Raw genomic sequence first — 17476 nt, forward strand, 5'->3', positions numbered from 1 at the left:
AGGGTGGCATTTCTTCCTCGGCCTAGTGGGAATGTGTGTGTGAAATTTCACGGAAATCGCAAGCTGCGTTCATGGTTTGAGACAGTTTGTTCAAAACGGACCAATCCTGCAAACTTTGGATGGCAACCTTAACCAATGAGGATGGAATATGGGAGATGAGGGTTGATCACATGACTATAGAGATACTGTGTACCGATTTGCATGACGTTTGGTTAAAAACTGTAGGAGTAACGTGAAAAAATGGGTTTTGCACAAATCGGCCTCCTGGTGGCGCTATAACAGGCCCATGTGAAAAATTTGAGGCAGAGGTTCTGAATTGGCATCCAGGGAGTGTGTGTGCACAGTTTCGCAGCGACCGGGCCAACGGTGCCGGAGATTTGGTGGTAACACACGGACAGGACGGACACACGGACACACGGACACACGGACGGACGGAGGGTAAAACATACTATCTCGCCATGCCTTCGGCCTGGCGGAGACAATAACAAACCATCTACAGTACATAACCCTATAACTGTATGTTGTTTACACACAGCAAGTCCCCTTGCTGTATGCTGCCTACAGTACCTACTGACTCATAGCCCTGCTACGTGGACAATGGACAGAAACGAAGTACATTTATATACATTCATTGTATTTTTGGATACTTACTGTATGACTTTCACTCCACTATGGAGTCAAATATTGTACTTTTGACTCCACTACATTTCTAAGAAGGGAAAAAGTACAGCCCTATTTCAAATATAGCGAAAATAGCAGATCTACAAGCTCATACGGCCTTGTTTTGCTGCAACACAGCAATGCAAAGCAAACTGTAAAATTAATCTAATGAAAGGATCTCTTTCAAATGAACCATTTGTTCGGGGACATAAAATCGTTTAGATAATAATCTGAAGCTGAAATGCATCCTGAAATGCAAGCTGAAAAGCTGAACAGCAATCCATGCCACCCAAGCCTAAATATAATGTATAAAGGATGTGCTATAAATCATTGGTTCTCAAAGTGGGGTCCGGGGACCCCTAGGGGTACTTGAGGGTGTTCCAGGGGGCCCAGCTAAATGATGGACAGGAACCAAATGGACCCTTATGGGTCTGCAACTCTGGTTCCATTTGTACACTCTCAGAGTTAAATTAACATTGATTTTACAATATGAATTGGGGTCCCAGAGGTATAAATGCCATTAAATGGGGGTCTGTAGCCCTAATGCATGTCAAACTGGGGGTCCTTGAAATTAAAATGGTTGAGATTCACTGCTAGAGAGCGATAAAAACCTTCTCTTATTGGGGTCCCTGGCTTATCTTTTCAAATGGGGGTCCGCGGGCTATTAAGTGTCAATTTGGGGGTCCTTGACATGAAAAGGTTTGAGAACCACTGCTATAAATGATCACAGCCTCAAAGACCCACATTACATTTTTACATCATATCATACATATTCTAAATCCACATGTGTCACTAGTTTATATAATACAGTAGGCTAGTGGAGAAAAGATACTTTGAGAAATTCACATTGCCTTCATAAACAAGTCAAAATGCAGTGTAAAATCTACTCGTGAGAGTGTAAAAAAAAGAGCCTGGAACAGAAAGCTGTGTCTGAAAGAACAGTTAGGCCAAAGCCTGGCCACGAGGACCTCGAAGAGACGTCGTTTTATCAACGTGGCACGGACTGAAGAGAATGGACACACCTCACGGCTCTGCTCTGATCTAGAGCAGAGTGGATGCCTCTGTTGAGCAGTATGAACCCGCTGCACACACACACATACCCACCAACCCTGCGCTTGCTCACTCACGCGCCCTCCCCAGGCGGCGGGTCATTCAGCAGACGCCGCTAGCCGATTGGAGTGAAGACAGGATAAACAGCAGATGGTACCACCGGGGAAAAGATGGAAGACAATGTGGAAAAATACTCCCCGTCTGGCCTCCACAGGACGCAGCCAGGAGAGGAGAGCAGATTCTGGGCATGCGGTGAAAGAGGGAGGCTAAACGGATGCCATACGAAGCGGCGCGGCTGGCAACCGCGTACCGTAGCCTGTGTACCGAAGCCATAGTGCAATTATGTTTCCTTAAAAATAGATTTCCAGAGGGCTAGTTTACACCATGATGCGCTAGTTGGTCGTTAGAACGCACGTAGAAAATGTTGCACACATTTGTGAAGGTACAGTTAGACAGTCTTGAATATTAGAGTTAATATCAGTGTGCACAAAAGTGGCTTCATTTTCGCTTCAATTATTTGTGCAATGTTTATACATGATTTACCATAATAGGGACATAGCATGTCTCTCTGCCTCTGATTCAACACTCTGCCACACCTCTGCAAGGGTCTTGGATGCACTGAGATTCTCCTTTGTGCCTGAATAAACATGACACGCACACACACACACACACACACACACACACACACACACACACACACACACACACACACACACACACACACACACACACACACACACACACACACACACACACACACACACACACACACACACACACACACACACACACACAGAGATTGAGAAAAGCATTTGGCATCCATAAAAGATGAAAGACAATCCACCTTGAAGTCACAGACATGAAAATATCATTATTATAGCTGACCTAGATCAGGGTCTGAATCGCTGAATACAGCAATTCAGCGATATTTTTGACTGAAAGAAAGAAGATGACACCTAAAATCATTCCCCACCCGGTCGGCCCACACTGATGACACAGTCTTCCATTAGTAATGTCCTAATGCGTGTGCGTGGATGTACAGTATTTGTATTTCTGCGTTTGTGTGTGTGTGCGCGTGCATGCGCATGTTTCAGAATTGTATTTCTGTGTAGCCTAAGTGCTTTGGAGAGACAGGCGTTTCGTCATCTGGCACGCAGAACCGCATTGAACCATGTGGAACCAGGCCCCCTCAACCCCGTCTCGTCCCTCCCTAACTCCAATCCCTCACACGGCCACTTCTCCAAATCAATAGAACCATTATAGGGGTCTGCAAAGGAGAAATGAAAAACTCCTATCATCTCTTAAGCAGAGGGAGAGAGAGGATACGAGGGAGCATGGACGAGAGAGACGAAGAGAGATACGTATAAAAAGAGTATTGAGGCAGACAGAGAGAGAGAGAGAGAGAGAGAAAGAGAGAGAGCGAAAGATGATGGGTCATTGACAGGGCACTTGAGGAGTGCTGGGGAATGAGCTGTCTGCTATACATTGGCTTTGTCAGCTGGGATAACAATGGGCCAATTTATTTTGTTCCCCAAATGGCTTTCAAATTGGTTTTAAATGTGTGGCGCTTTGACAAGGCGATCAGCGATATGTCATCGGGGGCTATTTTCTAAAAGCTACAATTTTTGATCGATGTCGAATTAATGTCAGTGAAGCAAATTTTGATTAGACTATGTGTGTGATTGTGTGTGTGTGTGTGTGTGTGTGTGTGTGTGTGTGTGTGGGTGTGGGTGTGTATATATAAATATAATATAGTAGCACTTCAAACAAACATCCTATTAACAAGCATTAATTTACAGTTCATAAGATACGTATAAGTCCTTATATGACGCTTGTTAACCTTATATTTGTTAATAAAGGCTATATAGTTGTTTATTCTAGCATTGTTAATACAATTATTGTTAGATGATTAGAACCTAGTATTAAGCATCAATTATCAGTTCATATGGCACTTATGTTAATAATGCTATAAAAGTGTTAATAATAGCAATGTAAACACATTTATTGTAATGTTATAAGACCATAATGAACATTAATGAATAGTTATTAAGGTAACGTATAACGTATAAGTCCTTACAAGATGCTTATTAACCTTATGTGTTAGTAAGGCTGTAGAAGTCATAATATCATTGTAAACATGTTTATTGTTAGATTATTAGACATTCATAAGAGCTAATAAGAAACTCGTTAACAGTTTGAGTTTCTTAAAAGTGTTTAAAATAGCATTTACAAACACATTTATCCAGTGTCACTAACTTGCCTATTTTGTCATTGTTCAACCTTTACTAAATTGTTTTGTTGTTTTATTAACATTAGTTTATTATGCATTTAACGGTTAACAATGGATGTATTAACCGTTTAACTCATTCCCTGCCTAGAACGACTAAAACGACTTCTGTCCATAAGCCATGCCTGCCTAGAACGACTAAAACGACTTTTTAAAAAATTAAAAAAATAAAAAATATATTTTTTTAATTTTTTTATTTTTTTAGATTTTTTTTTTTTTTTTTGACCCAAAGACCAAGGAGATATGATTTTTCGAAGATATAGACTCCCATCCACTTCCTTGTTAACTTAAAACTTAAAAATTCTGTATCTCGGCTCCTGAGTACTTTTTTTTTTTCAATGAAAAATATGGCAGTGTTCAAACGCGGCCAGAAATAATTCTGGCAGTGAATGAGTTAACAAGGATTTTTGCATCTACCTCATCTAAAGTGCCTTATTAAGGTTAATACATCCTTTCTAGGCTCTGTGCATAACTATAGTCCTGGGTCTCTGGAAGGGGACGTATAAGTATTGTATTAACTGTTAAGTAATGCTTGTTCATAGGATGTTCGTTTGAAGTGCTGTGTTAGGCCAACTGGAATCATATAATAAATTATATAGATATGATTCCAGCACACACACACTGTTGAGCAAAGGTTAAATGCTTGCTGCTAAGTACAACAAGGTTCATTCACTGATCTCAGTGCTGACTTTTGATCAGATTTTAAAGGACCAAAATCATGCATGAAGAATTACAGCAACTACTACAGGGCTCCGGATAGTGCAGCCATTTTGGGCACACATGCACCCAAAACTCTGTCCAGTGCAACTCAACATTTTCATTGGTCGAACCAGTGCACCGTACATCTAGCAGGTCTGTGTGTGAGCCTTGTACTAGTTTACATATTTATGCGCATCTGTTTTGCTTTGGTCATTTCTTAAATCGGCTGTGGGTTGTTTTACTTGCTTTGTTTGATTTCATTTTATACTTTGGTCCAGTATACATCCCTTTTTTGTCATAATAGATGTTTCCTTCCATTGTTATGCTGATGAGACAGCTAGAATGAAATGATCATTTGTAATTAAAGGATTTATGATTCAGCAAGAATTTGAGAAATATACATTGTTAGGACCATCTTCTTTTAAAGTAAACAAAATAATATATTTTTAGAGGCTTATAATGTGTGTGTGTGTGTGTGTGTGTGTGTGTGTGTGTGTGTGTGTGTGTGTGTGTGTGTGTGTGTGTGTGTGTGTGTGTGTGTGTGTGTGTGTGTGTGTGTGTGTGTGTGTGTGTGTGTGTGTGTGTGTGTGTGCTCGCGCGCGTGCATGGCTGCGTGCGTGAGTGAGTGTGTGCGTGCGTGCTCCTCATCTCTGGCCACCCCCTCACCTGTCAGGGTGTATTAGGAAGAGTGGCAGTCTCATCAATAACTATTCCTCCTTCTGCCCAGAGGCTCAACACATGCCATGGGCTGATTCACAGTGCACTGTGCAAGAAAGACACAGTGTATGTGTGTGTGCATGCGTGACTGTGTGTGTGTGTGTGTGTGTGTGTGTGTGTGTGTGTGTGTGTGTGTGTGTGTGTGTGTGTGTGTGTGTGTGTGTGTGTGTGTGTGTGTGTGTGTGTGTGTGTGTGTGTGTGTGTGTGCGCGCGCGCCCATGGAAGCAGTCTATATCATTGTTGTCGGGTGGAAGCCTTTTGTGTCCAAAACCATTCCTTTTATATCATTATTTAAAAAAAAGGGGGAAAAAAACATTTTAAAATAGCAGATCTACCAGCTCACGCCACGTTGTGAGCTTGTATCTGCTATGTTCACAACTTTTGTGCGACACTGTTGTATGACGAAGCAGGGCATCAATTTACAAACAAAAACATGGAGATATGAGGTTTCTGCCCGACAACGATTACATTACATTACATTACAGTCATTTAGCAGACGCTTTTATCCAAAGCGACTTACAATAAGTGCATTCAACATAGGTAGGGAACGAAACTACTAATCACCAGAGGTCTTAAGTGCATTTCCTGTAAAAACAAGCAACCAAGAGTATACCTAGCGCTAAGGTAAAAGTGCAATATATTTCTACTTTCATAAACACATGAGATAAAATAGCCAAATCAAATGAGCACGAGCTAATAGATCCAATACAACAATACAACAATAGTTCCTACAACTAGTTAACAACAAGTAGGCCAGGCAAAGAGGAAGGGTAGTGTTTCCTGAAGAGGTGGGTTTTCAGCCTGCGGCGAAAGATGGGCCGCAGAATAGAGATATTCTATATCTCTGTAGATACAGTATGTACTGGATATCAGGGTAAAAAGGCCATGCTAACTGCCATCCCACATCAACACTACTGCACTTTCTGCACTTCTGAGGAAATCCCCATTGTAAACGTGAGGATTTATTATGGACCAGTAGGTAAGCAGCAACAATACAGATGGCCAATCCATAGTACACCCAGTCCATCCTGGTTCTTGCAGGTAAGGCTAATTGTGTAGCTTTAGATTGTCATAAGGTCTGTCACATGTTGTTGACAGGGAAGCGAATTTTGGCCGGGAATCTACATAAGTGTGTGCAGTGTTGCCAGATTCTGTGAGAGAAACAAGCAACCAGGTCTAGGAAAACCAGACCAAAAGAAGCGACTAGGGGCCACGTGAGCACTTTAACATACTGTATACATCAGCTATCTGAAAATAGCAGATCTACAAGTTCACAACGCGTCGCGATGCGACGCGTTGTGAGCTTGTAGATCGTCTATTTTCAAATAAAATCGTGCGGGGAAATTATAATAAGCAGATCTGGCAACCCTGAGTGTGTGTATACTGTGTTTAATGTACATACGGTATCTTTGTCTGGACCACAAGAGCGGGACTAGCCCTATAAATGTGAATGTCACTAAAATGTGAATGTCACTGACTGACTGACTGATGAAATTCCACCATTGGTCGGTTGGCCAAACAACAATCGAGCCAATTGCAGAGAGATTGTGCCTCCAAGCTATGGGATTCTGGTTGGCCTAAACTAGGCAATCGTTAACCTCGTTCCCAGGCCTTTCATGTGAGAAAAGCCTGGTAAGAAGGCAGACCGTGTCTATAGGGTGGGACTCCTGTTGTACTGTATGTTCACAACACGGTTTTCATGCTAGAGGAATGTAAATTGATATCTCTGCTGTCCGGCAGGAACCAGCTAACTCCAAAATGTTCTTGTTTTCAGGAAATGACAAAAACAAAACAAAAATGGAGTTAGGAGGTTTTGTCCATCATTGATAAGAACAGCTGAATGGACCTCCAAGCTCACAATGAGGTTGGAGGTCAAAAGGGGGTGGAGCCTGGAGTCAGCGAAACCAGCTCCAACTCCACCCCCTTTGCTGGAGTCTGCTGGTTTTGCAGAAAGTTTGAGGATCCAATGGAGTTAGCTGGTTTTATCAGAAGCACTTTTTAATACTTTTCATTGGTTCAATATTTGTTTTACCAACACACAGACGTAAAGGGTGTTCAATAGCACTGATTTATGGAAAGAAAATGCAAAAGCGGAAAAATGGAGTTAGCTGGTTCCTGCCGGACAGCAACGATATGGATTATGAATTGTATGTCTTGATGAGAAATTGATAACAGGACCACAATGGCATATTTCTTGCAGTGGAGTTATGGCAAGTTTCCCTACATAATATGGGGGTGGTGTTGTGTTGACATGCAGCCCATCTGGCCAATGAGGTGTTAACTATTTATGTCTATGGTTATCACCCAGCCCGGGCAATTGTACAGCAATCGTCCCTCCAGGGTATGGGATAGATATGAGCAAACTGGAATAATAATCTATGAGCACAGTGTGCGAGTAAAGATTACAACCTACTGTAATATTCGTAACCCAAGTAAAATAGAATTTGTTGGAATTTTTGTTGGTAATCCAAACTTTTTAATTATCAGAATCCTCTATTATTTCCCCAAACCCAGCTTGATGCCTTTTCATAATCGCAAGCAATTCCAAAACAATTATTGTCATTGGTTTGGATAATAATTGCATGCATATTGCCTCTGGACAGAGCCTGTGTGTGAGTCTGAGTGTGCGTGTGTGAGTGCTACTGGCAGGAACCTTTTTACCTCTATGAAACACATTACTTTCTGGCTATAGAACGTCATGATTAATAAGATGTCAGACATCCTTTTATTCGTAATGGTGGATAATATAGCTCCTTTAGCAAGTTTTGTGCCCTCACGATTTGATGAACTTGCAGATCAAATCACTGTGTGTGTGCGTGTGTGTGTGTGTGTGTGTGTGTGTGTGTGTGTGTGTGTGTGTGTGTGTGTGTGTGTGTGTGTGTGTGTGTGTGTGTGTGTGCGTGTGCGTGTGTCTGTCTACCAGGTTTGGAAGCTTTGAGGACCTCTCGTGCCAGATGTCCTCTGAAGGCGGCCTGTAGGACAGTGACTGCCCTGATCTCCTTGTCTGTTGACTGTCTGTCTGCCCGACCTTCAGGCTTCCCAGACACCACCTCCACTAAAAGCAAATGACAAAATACAGTAGCTGTGTACAGAAATATTAATATTTTGCATATTTATTATACTATCTCTTTCCAATCACACTTGATGCATTGTTCAACCGAAGCTAATTCATTACAAAGCCGGAGCTAATGTCTAATGCATTTTTACAGTTTGTGGCAAATGTGCATGTCAGAAATACAATAACAAGCTGTGTTTCAACATTTTAACCAATTAAACCCCAGCATCGGTATTGTGTTTTGCGTTGCGTTGTGAGCTTGTCGATCTGCTATTTTCAGCGAAAGCTTTCCCCACAATAACAGGGAAGACACTAGTAATGAGCACTGAGGGACTCTGGTTATCCATATGGGGTTTAACCGGTTAATGTCAATCTGGAGTATACTCATGAATACAAATTCACAAATAACGCATGCACGCACGCATGCACACACGCACAGTCACACACACACAGCTTTTACATGCAGGCGAGGTTTCCTTGTTGCCCGTGCAGAAGAGTAAGGAGTCGGCAGTGAGGACCTGAACAGCAAACAGCTCCTCTGCTGTCAGCTTCCTCTCCAAGGCCTGACACACCATGTAGTACACCGCCTCATTAAACACCTGCATGCACACACACACACACACACACACACACACACGCGATGATGCAGAACAAAAGAGGAATCATATTCACAGCCTGCTTTGTTATGTTTGTGTGTGTGTGTGTGTGTGTGTGTGTGTGTGTGTGTGTGTGTGTGTGTGTGTGTGTGTGTGTGTGTGTGTGTGTGTGTGTGTGTGTGTGCATACATACATTTATGGAATCAAAAACATAATAGAAAGACAGATATCTGACGACATACAATAATTCATAGATTTATCAATTATCACTGCAATTACATACAAACAGCGTATCATCGCTGTCGGGTGGAAATCCCGTATGTCCAAAACTGTGACTTTTCAGGAAGTGGAAATTATAGCAGATCACAGTGCGTCACATCACAGCGTGCTTTGAGCTTGTAGTTCAACTACTTTTGTGTGACACACTTGCCACAGAAAAGTAGGGCATTAATTTAGTAGGGCATTCATTTACAAAAACAAACACAAAAAGTTGACATTTGGAGAGACAAGGCTTCTGCCCGACAGCGACGGTACAGTATGTACTGTGTGTAATGTGTGTTTTATGCTGTTGTGTGTAAACATGTTACCCTGTGATGTTCCCATCTTCCCAGGGCAGTGGTGATGTTTGGTGGACAGTGCGTCTCCTCTAGGGCCTTCCTGGCTGCCAGCTGCTGCTGCTCATCGCCGATGGACGAAACCACGTTGGACAGGGCCCTCAGCATGGACCAGGCCTGCTCACTGAAACGCATGCTTTCCTACAACCAAGCAGGGGATGGAGCGAGGAAGAGTCTGTGGTTTTCATTCACGTGGTGCAAATCAAACCACGCTAATCTAAGACACAACCATAAGCATGGGTGGAGATGGCGTTTTGGATTGAAGATATTATTGCAGCTAATTCCATCACAACAACCTTTAGAATTTTCAGTTTATTGGCACCTCCACAATACACACTAGGCATACAGGGGAGCAAAATACCGTTCTCCACAACTCATGGTGCTTCACATTTAAAAACAATAGACACATAAAAAAAGAGGCAAAGTCGTTTAAAACCATTAAAAAGTAGAGAGAGAAGACAACATTGGTAAAAAGAAAAGTGCTGATGTATTCAAAGTGTTATATAGATACAGTACTATTCAAAAGTGCTCTTCATCTCTAAAGATGTTGGTTTTGGGGGCAGTATTATGGCGAGCATTCAGGGTTCTGATGGTTTGGAGGGAAAAAACTGGTGGACGTCCTGCTGGTGCTTCCCCCTAAGCTCTTGAACCTCCTTCCAGATGGCAGGAGTTCAAAGAGATGGTGGGAAGGGTAGGAGGAGTCAGTCATTATGCTCACGGCCTTCCTGACACATCGGTCTGTGTATATGTCAGATGTGGGGGGGGGGGGGGGGGGACCTGTGATCTTCTCTGCTGCTCTCACTATCCTCTGTAGGGACTTGTGGTCGGCATCTGTACAGTTCCCGTACCAGACAGTGATGCAGTACGTCAGGATGCTCTCAATGGTTCCTCTATTGAATGAAGTCATAATAGACGAAAAAATACATTTTTTTCAGTCTCCGCAGGAAGTATAAGCGTTTCTGGGCTTTCTTGGTGAGAGCTGAGGTGGACCACTTGGAAAGAAGTTTGTCTCTCTATTATTTCAACATGGATACAAGTTGATGCTGCAACAGTGCACATTCTATCTTGTTAAGGGGCCAACTATGAACTATCTAGGCACCCTATTCGTACCGAAAACCTAACGTCACCCCACTACCCCTGGGTCACAACGTCATTTTTTCTCTTGCAAATCCCATAGAGAAATTGCGTCATATAAGAACTGTGTTCCAAAAATAGACAAACAACCCGGGTGATTTTGTAAGGTATCATAGTAACATAGACCCAGAGTTTTTTCTTGATGCATTACACCCACCACAATGCAGAACACTCCTATTCTTATATTCATTTACAACCTACAACCTTCCCTTTCCAGATTGTTTGTTTGTTATATGTATTGCTTCCATCCTGACTAACATTTTTCAGGAAACTGTGAAATAAGCTTTTTTTTGTGGACAAAGCCGCTGAAGATGTAGAAGGAAAACAAAGCAAAGTAATACATCTCCCAACACGTAGCAACTCGTACTTGAGGATGAGACGATGGGAGCAGACAGAGAGAGGTCAGAGAACGGTGGTCTGCATCATGACATTGGTTCTATTTATTACAGACAGAAAAGGGGATCACCTTGGTGAGGTGCGGCATGATGGTTTCCTCATCCCCAAAGACAAAGGGCGTCTTGCTGTACAGGTGGACGCAGTAGCCCAGCGCTGCCCTGGTGTAGAGATGCAACACATGGCGCCTGGAGGGGTTGTGGGGGAGAAAAGAATGTGACCATTCTGAAAACAAACTACACAGTTCAATCCATTCAATCCGGGAACGCATCTGTGTCATTTTAGATTTTATCTATAGCCATTGTTTTATACTTTGCCTATTTTTGGAAAATCATGAAAATTTGCGCACATCTTTGAATATATATATTCTTAGAGCGAACACTTGTAACTCAAATCTTTGCTTCTGGGGTGGTCCCTGGAACAACATATTTTGAGATGGGGTGTCTGCATATTATTTTGGGGGTCCTACACATGAAAAAGTTTGAGAACCACTGACATTATAGCAACATATACGGTTTTCAGAAAACTGTTAGAATTTAGAAGACATTTGTAGATGCGTTCCATTCAATCCGGGAAAGCACCTGTGAACACTGAGGATTTTGCTGTGTACTTCCAGCGACAAATTCCTGCAAACAAGAGAGCACCCTCTTCTAGGGAAAACTATTCCTATCCATCTGACTAGGTCAAGCATAGTCTGGGAGGCTTCGGCTCAAAGCCTGAACAACAGGGGCGCGGCCACTACGTTCTGATTCAAATCAACAGCCAATGAAGAAAAGGGGGCGGGATCCACATGCAGTGGGTGTTGCATGTAAATAGGAGCGACGGGAAGCAATTTCCCCTTGAGAAATTGCGGGCGCCATTGTTGTGTACTGCTGTTTGCCCTCGTCTGACTTTTTAGACGAGTTGCACAGCTCTCAGACCGGTAAGAGGCGTGTCCGCTCAGATTCTGAGCGTAAGTTACATCCCGCCCACAAATACCAGGGCTCTGGCCCAGAAGTTCCTCGCCCCTCCCGTTTGTATGCGAGAGCTGGCGAAAACTTCTGGGAACTCAGATTAGGTCAAGCAAGGCAACGGCTCTGCCAGCCTGATGTCCTCTCTAGTCCAGCGCCAGGCTGACCTCACAAGCCCTGGTCATGGCCTGATGGAGTGGAACCTCCTCTCTCCAGGACCCATTAGCTTTACATAATTCAGCCATCATGGCTTAACTACATGGCTGAGCAGCACTGGGTGGAGCTGGAGACCTAGAGGACGGAGTGCCGAGTGCAACCGAGGGAACACGGGGCTAAAAGGAAGAACGAAAGAGGGAGGCAGAAGAGTGTACGGGTAAGAGAGTACAACAACAGGAGGATGTGAGAGAGAAAATACATTTCAGATAATATTACTTCCAGAATGTCTTCAAAGAAAAAAAATGACATGTTACTCCAGAGACACAGACTGAAAGAAAGTGACAGTAAGTGGGAAAAGGTCAGAGTGAGAAAGAAAGACAGACAGACAGAGAAGCTGACATAAATACACAGAGAAGAGATTGTTAGATTGATTGCCCACACAAATCAGCGAATCAGCTCCCCTCCCCCTACCGGGAGAGTGTACTCCACAGGGCCTCCCAGTATGATAAGCTGAGTGCCGTGTGTGATTACGGCTCTGAAGTAATTGTGCTGCCACGTACCTCTGCCTGACCCCAGAAACTAGGCCCTCTGCTTCTAGGCCGAGCAGCATCCATTAATAGAGACTAGGACACACACTTTTTTGTTGCTACTACTTCTCAGAGCATCTAAGGGAATGCACGCACACGCACACACACACACACACACACACACACACACACACACACACACACACACACACACACGACAGCTTCTTGCTCACGCCTCATAATGTATCTCTGTTCTATATCTCGGTTATAGGTTATAGTATGCGATGGTGGAACAACATCAGGGGCCATTCTGCTTTATGTGAATTTAGAATCTAGATCTCCCTGAATGCATACATTTTAACCCATTAAGACCCGCAAAAATAGCAGATGTACAAGCTCGCAGTGCGGCACGAAATGACGTGCTGTGAGCTTGTATATCTGCTATTTTTGAATAGCCAACACAAACATCGTTCCCGCTTTTAATGGGTTAAATGCTGCTGGTGTCTACTGCGTGAATCAGACCATTTTAACTCTATCCAGCCAAAGGAACACTTGTGAACTTACTTGTGTAAAATGTGACAATCTGTTCCTTAACGCGGCATAACACACGGTCTGTATTCTGTTTTTATGCTGAAATGTCTAGAGAGTTGAAAGGCAGCGTATGCCATTTATAGAATCAAAGACATAGAAAGACAGAAATCTGACATTTTGTGTTGATCTTATCACTGCGAGCCTCTCTGACATGTTGTCGGCGGAACCTTATCTTGGTGCAGGGTTAGAGAACATTTTCATATTATCACTGCAGCGCAATACCAAATCCACAGGGTGGGATACACTGTTCAGTATGTGTTCAGATCCTGTCAAGTGTGCACTTTTTAAAGCGTTCTGCACTCCCATGTATACAGCTTTCCTGTGGTGCACATACAAGAATGGGTAGCATGCGGATCGAGGCTTAAGTTGGCCTACAATAATGCCCTGAGGATACTACTTAAGGTCCCTAGATGGCATAGTGCCAGTCGCCTTTTTGTAACATGTGGAATCCACACTCGTGAGGCTCTCTTAAGACACATGCATGGATTCATGTCTCGCCTGGATGAGTCCCGGAACAGCATTGTTGAGGATATAGTCAATCCTGGGAAGAGCTGTCCCCGGTACTCGTCCAGGCTGCATAAACACTGGAGAGTCAGCCTCTACGTATGATTTTATGTTTTTTTTTTTAATGTATTGTTGTTTATTGTGTGATATTTGTATGTACTCTATGGACCCCCTGTGTGTCTGGAATAAAGTTCAATTGAATTGAATTGTTCAGATAAGGTTTAAATATCAAAATGATCAACACATGTTCCATAAAAACACAGTTGTTTTCTGTTGCTTTCATCAATGTATTATACATCCCAGAATGGAGAAGATAACTGGTGTTGGTTGACGTCTATTATGTCACTTTAAGACTAACAGGACGCCCAGATTTGATTATGTCATTGCTAGACGATGCTGAGTCAGATCTTCAAACTAACGGCTCACATTACAATGCTTTGTTAGCTTGTAGCTCTGTACTTTTTTTTTTTGTAAGTACATTCTTACTACGGAGTATGCTTTTACGTTTTATCTGGTGTGCAATGTTGAGTTGCCATTCTTCCATCATATACTTTCTGGGTATATATTTCTGGGTAGCTCAGTCGGTATAGAGCTCTCGCCTATGGACCACGAGGTCATAGGTTAGCACTGCGAACTCAGCATATGAGTATCACGTCTTGGGTGTGACAAGTCGTGCGGTAAGTACTGGGAGTTGATGGTAGGTGTGGCGCTCCACCTCAGCAATACATCTCCCAGGGATCTCCGACCTACTTACTTACTCCATATAATGGCTTTTGTCTACTTTCTGTTCCATTGCATTCGCTGTCACATATATTGGCTGTGCGGCCAATAAGGGATTTATACTGGCGTAGCGCCACAAGCATTATGTGACTCTCAGCCAATCCGTGAAGCCGACGGTTTGGGTTGGCCAATCAGGGAAGCCGATGCATACAATCTCTCAACACCCAGAGAATTTCTATGACAGATATGGATATTCATGAGATACGTTTTTTTTGGTTCTCGGAAACCGTTGCCATTTGGTATCACACACCTCGGGGTCATATGAGACACGCACGCCAAGTTTGAGACCAAACAGACAGCCAGAGCCAAACAGAGATTCCGTGAATTATAGTATTCCGTGAATTAGAGTATAGATATTCTATTAATTATAGTATAGATTCTGTGAATTATAGTATAGATAGTAGGCATGTAATCTGAGTTCCCAGAAGTTTTCGCCGGCTCGGCGAGGAACTTCTGGGCCAAACCCCCTGTATTTGTGGACGGGATGTACGTCACGCTCTGAATCTGAGCGGACACGCCTCTTACCGGTTGCAACTCGTCTAAAAAGTCCGACGAGAGGCAAACAGCAGTACACAACAATGGCGGTCGAAATTTCTCAAGGGGAAATTGCTTCCCGTCGATCCTATTTAGATGCAACACCCACTGCATGTGGATCCCGCCCCCTATTCTTCATTGGCTGTTGATTTGAATCACAACGCAGTGGCCGCGCCCCCGCTGTCCAAACTCCGAGGCAATGCCTCCCAGACTAGTAGGCATGTAACGATTTAGCGTAAATGTATTAAAATCGATTCAAACTGGTGACAATATAAATCGATTTTTTTTTTCAAAAAAAGAAGAAAATACAGGATCTTTCAAAGAGAATTGATAAAAAAAAAGTTTTCAGTCATTTGCTACTGTATTGAAAAGAGGATAAGAGAAAATACAGTATTGTAAAAAAAAATGTAAAGAAGAAAATACTAGATTTGTGTAAGAGAAATAAAATAAAAACATACAAAAAAAAAAAATGTTTCTGGAAAATAATTTTGTGCTCCTGTCATGAACCTAGTATCGTGATTAGAATCGTATCGTGAGTTGAGTGAATCGTTACATGCCTAATAGATAGATATAGATGACCCTCGTCTCTCGACACATGAAGTAATTTAACACAGTGATAAGCCTTATTGCTTTTTGTGTCTTGATCATTTGAACTGGGTCCATAATAGGAACAGGTTTCCTATACTTTAACTGCTGCCAATTCCAATTAGGATGTAACCACCTTCCCAACAGAGTAGTAAGAGGCCTACCCTGGTGGTAAGGTGAGGGAGGCAGCCTTGCAGGAGGTGGTCTTGATGTGGAGGACCGGCGGCTGACACACCAGGCTCTTCCACGAGTACGGCTGAGCAAGGAGAACCCCATACCTGCTCACTGACAGCTCCTTCTCTACAGAGGAGAAAAGGAACATACTCACACACAGTGGTGGAAAAAGCACTCAAATGTTTTACTTGAGTAAAAGTATCAATACTGTAATGTAGAAGGACTCCATTACAAGTAAAAGTCCGGAATAAAAAAATTACATGAGTAAAAGTACAAAAGTATTGGTATCAAAATGTACTTAAAGTACCAAAAGTAAAAGTACTAAAATGTTTGAAAATAGCAGATCTACAAGCTCACAACGCGCCGCAACGCGTTGTGAGCTTGTAGATCGGCTATTTTCAAATAGCCCATGTATAAAATAAGGCTAAAGTGGTTAATGTATGTTTTACAATATCATAATGTATATCTGAAAAGTAACTAGTAACTAAAGTTTTCAAATAATTGTAGTGGAGTAAAAGTACAATATTTGCCTCTGAGATGTAGTGGAGTAGAAGTAAAGTATATACAATTGGAAATACTCCAGTAAAGTAAAAGTACCTCAAAATTGTCTGCTCACACACACATAATGTATGCCTGTGCCAGAAAGGACACACAGTGCCCGAGCAAAATGGCCACCGTGTGAATATGGTCAATATTGCTTGGCAGTGGAAGACGTGTGGTGGTGTACTATGAATCTATCAACATTTCTATTACGCTAAATCATTCAATCATCCGTTTATTTGTAACCACACAGAATCATACGGGTACAAGCAGCGAGATGCAAGTACAGCATGTGAGGTCTGGAAGAAAAAGACTCGTGCCACGAATCGATAACATAACAACAATGATAGAAAGAAATAAGAAAAGAAGCCTCAGCAGTAGCAACATCAGCGTAAACTCTATTCAAATAAAGGGAGAGGGGAAAGAAAAAAAAGAAGATATACAGTAAATGTGCAAAATAGCCGAGTAACTATAGGGCATAGCAGTGGTGGCCATTTTGTAGTTCCACAGATATAAAGCCCATTCATTTCCATAGATTTCTGAATTCATTTTATTCTGAAAAAAAGGAAACCGTAAAAAAAGGGAATTTATTAAATATAGTGTATAGTACCTCATATAATTACATAATTCAAATATTTTTGACAGAATCAAATGTTTTATGGCCATGATTCACCAGGAGAACTGGATGGCTTGGTTCCAGGCTTAAAATAAGTTATGTAAATATTTTCAGGAATCTCTATGGGAAAAAAATAATCTGTGGAACCGCAAAATGGCCACCACTGCTATGCCCCATTATGTACAGATTCCATGTGTCTATACTATAGCAGCAACGGTTATTGTATTATTATGATTATTTTACGATTGTGTGTGTGTGTGTGTGTGTGTGTGTGTGTGTGTGTGTGTGTGTGTGTGTGTGTGTGTGTGTGTGTG

General features: G+C 42.4%; 1 protein-coding gene across 1 annotated transcript in view; it reads right to left on the reverse strand.

Annotated features, from left to right (window-relative positions):
- Nucleotides 1–17476, reverse strand: part of adgb (androglobin) — a gene marked incomplete at both ends in the record, with an annotated part of 81618 nt that overhangs the window by 36582 nt on the left and 27560 nt on the right. Inside the window, 6 exons of the mRNA XM_084082099.1 lie at nucleotides 2254–2347; nucleotides 8334–8468; nucleotides 8929–9067; nucleotides 9652–9819; nucleotides 11279–11393; nucleotides 15997–16132. Coding sequence (XP_083938225.1) covers nucleotides 2254–2347; nucleotides 8334–8468; nucleotides 8929–9067; nucleotides 9652–9819; nucleotides 11279–11393; nucleotides 15997–16132 — 787 coding nt within the window. The remainder of the gene's footprint in view (nucleotides 1–2253; nucleotides 2348–8333; nucleotides 8469–8928; nucleotides 9068–9651; nucleotides 9820–11278; nucleotides 11394–15996; nucleotides 16133–17476) is intronic.

This window comes from Gymnoscopelus microlampas (assembly GCF_963454915.1).
Source record: "Gymnoscopelus microlampas genome assembly, chromosome: 16".
Taxonomy (NCBI): domain Eukaryota; kingdom Metazoa; phylum Chordata; class Actinopteri; order Myctophiformes; family Myctophidae; genus Gymnoscopelus; species Gymnoscopelus microlampas.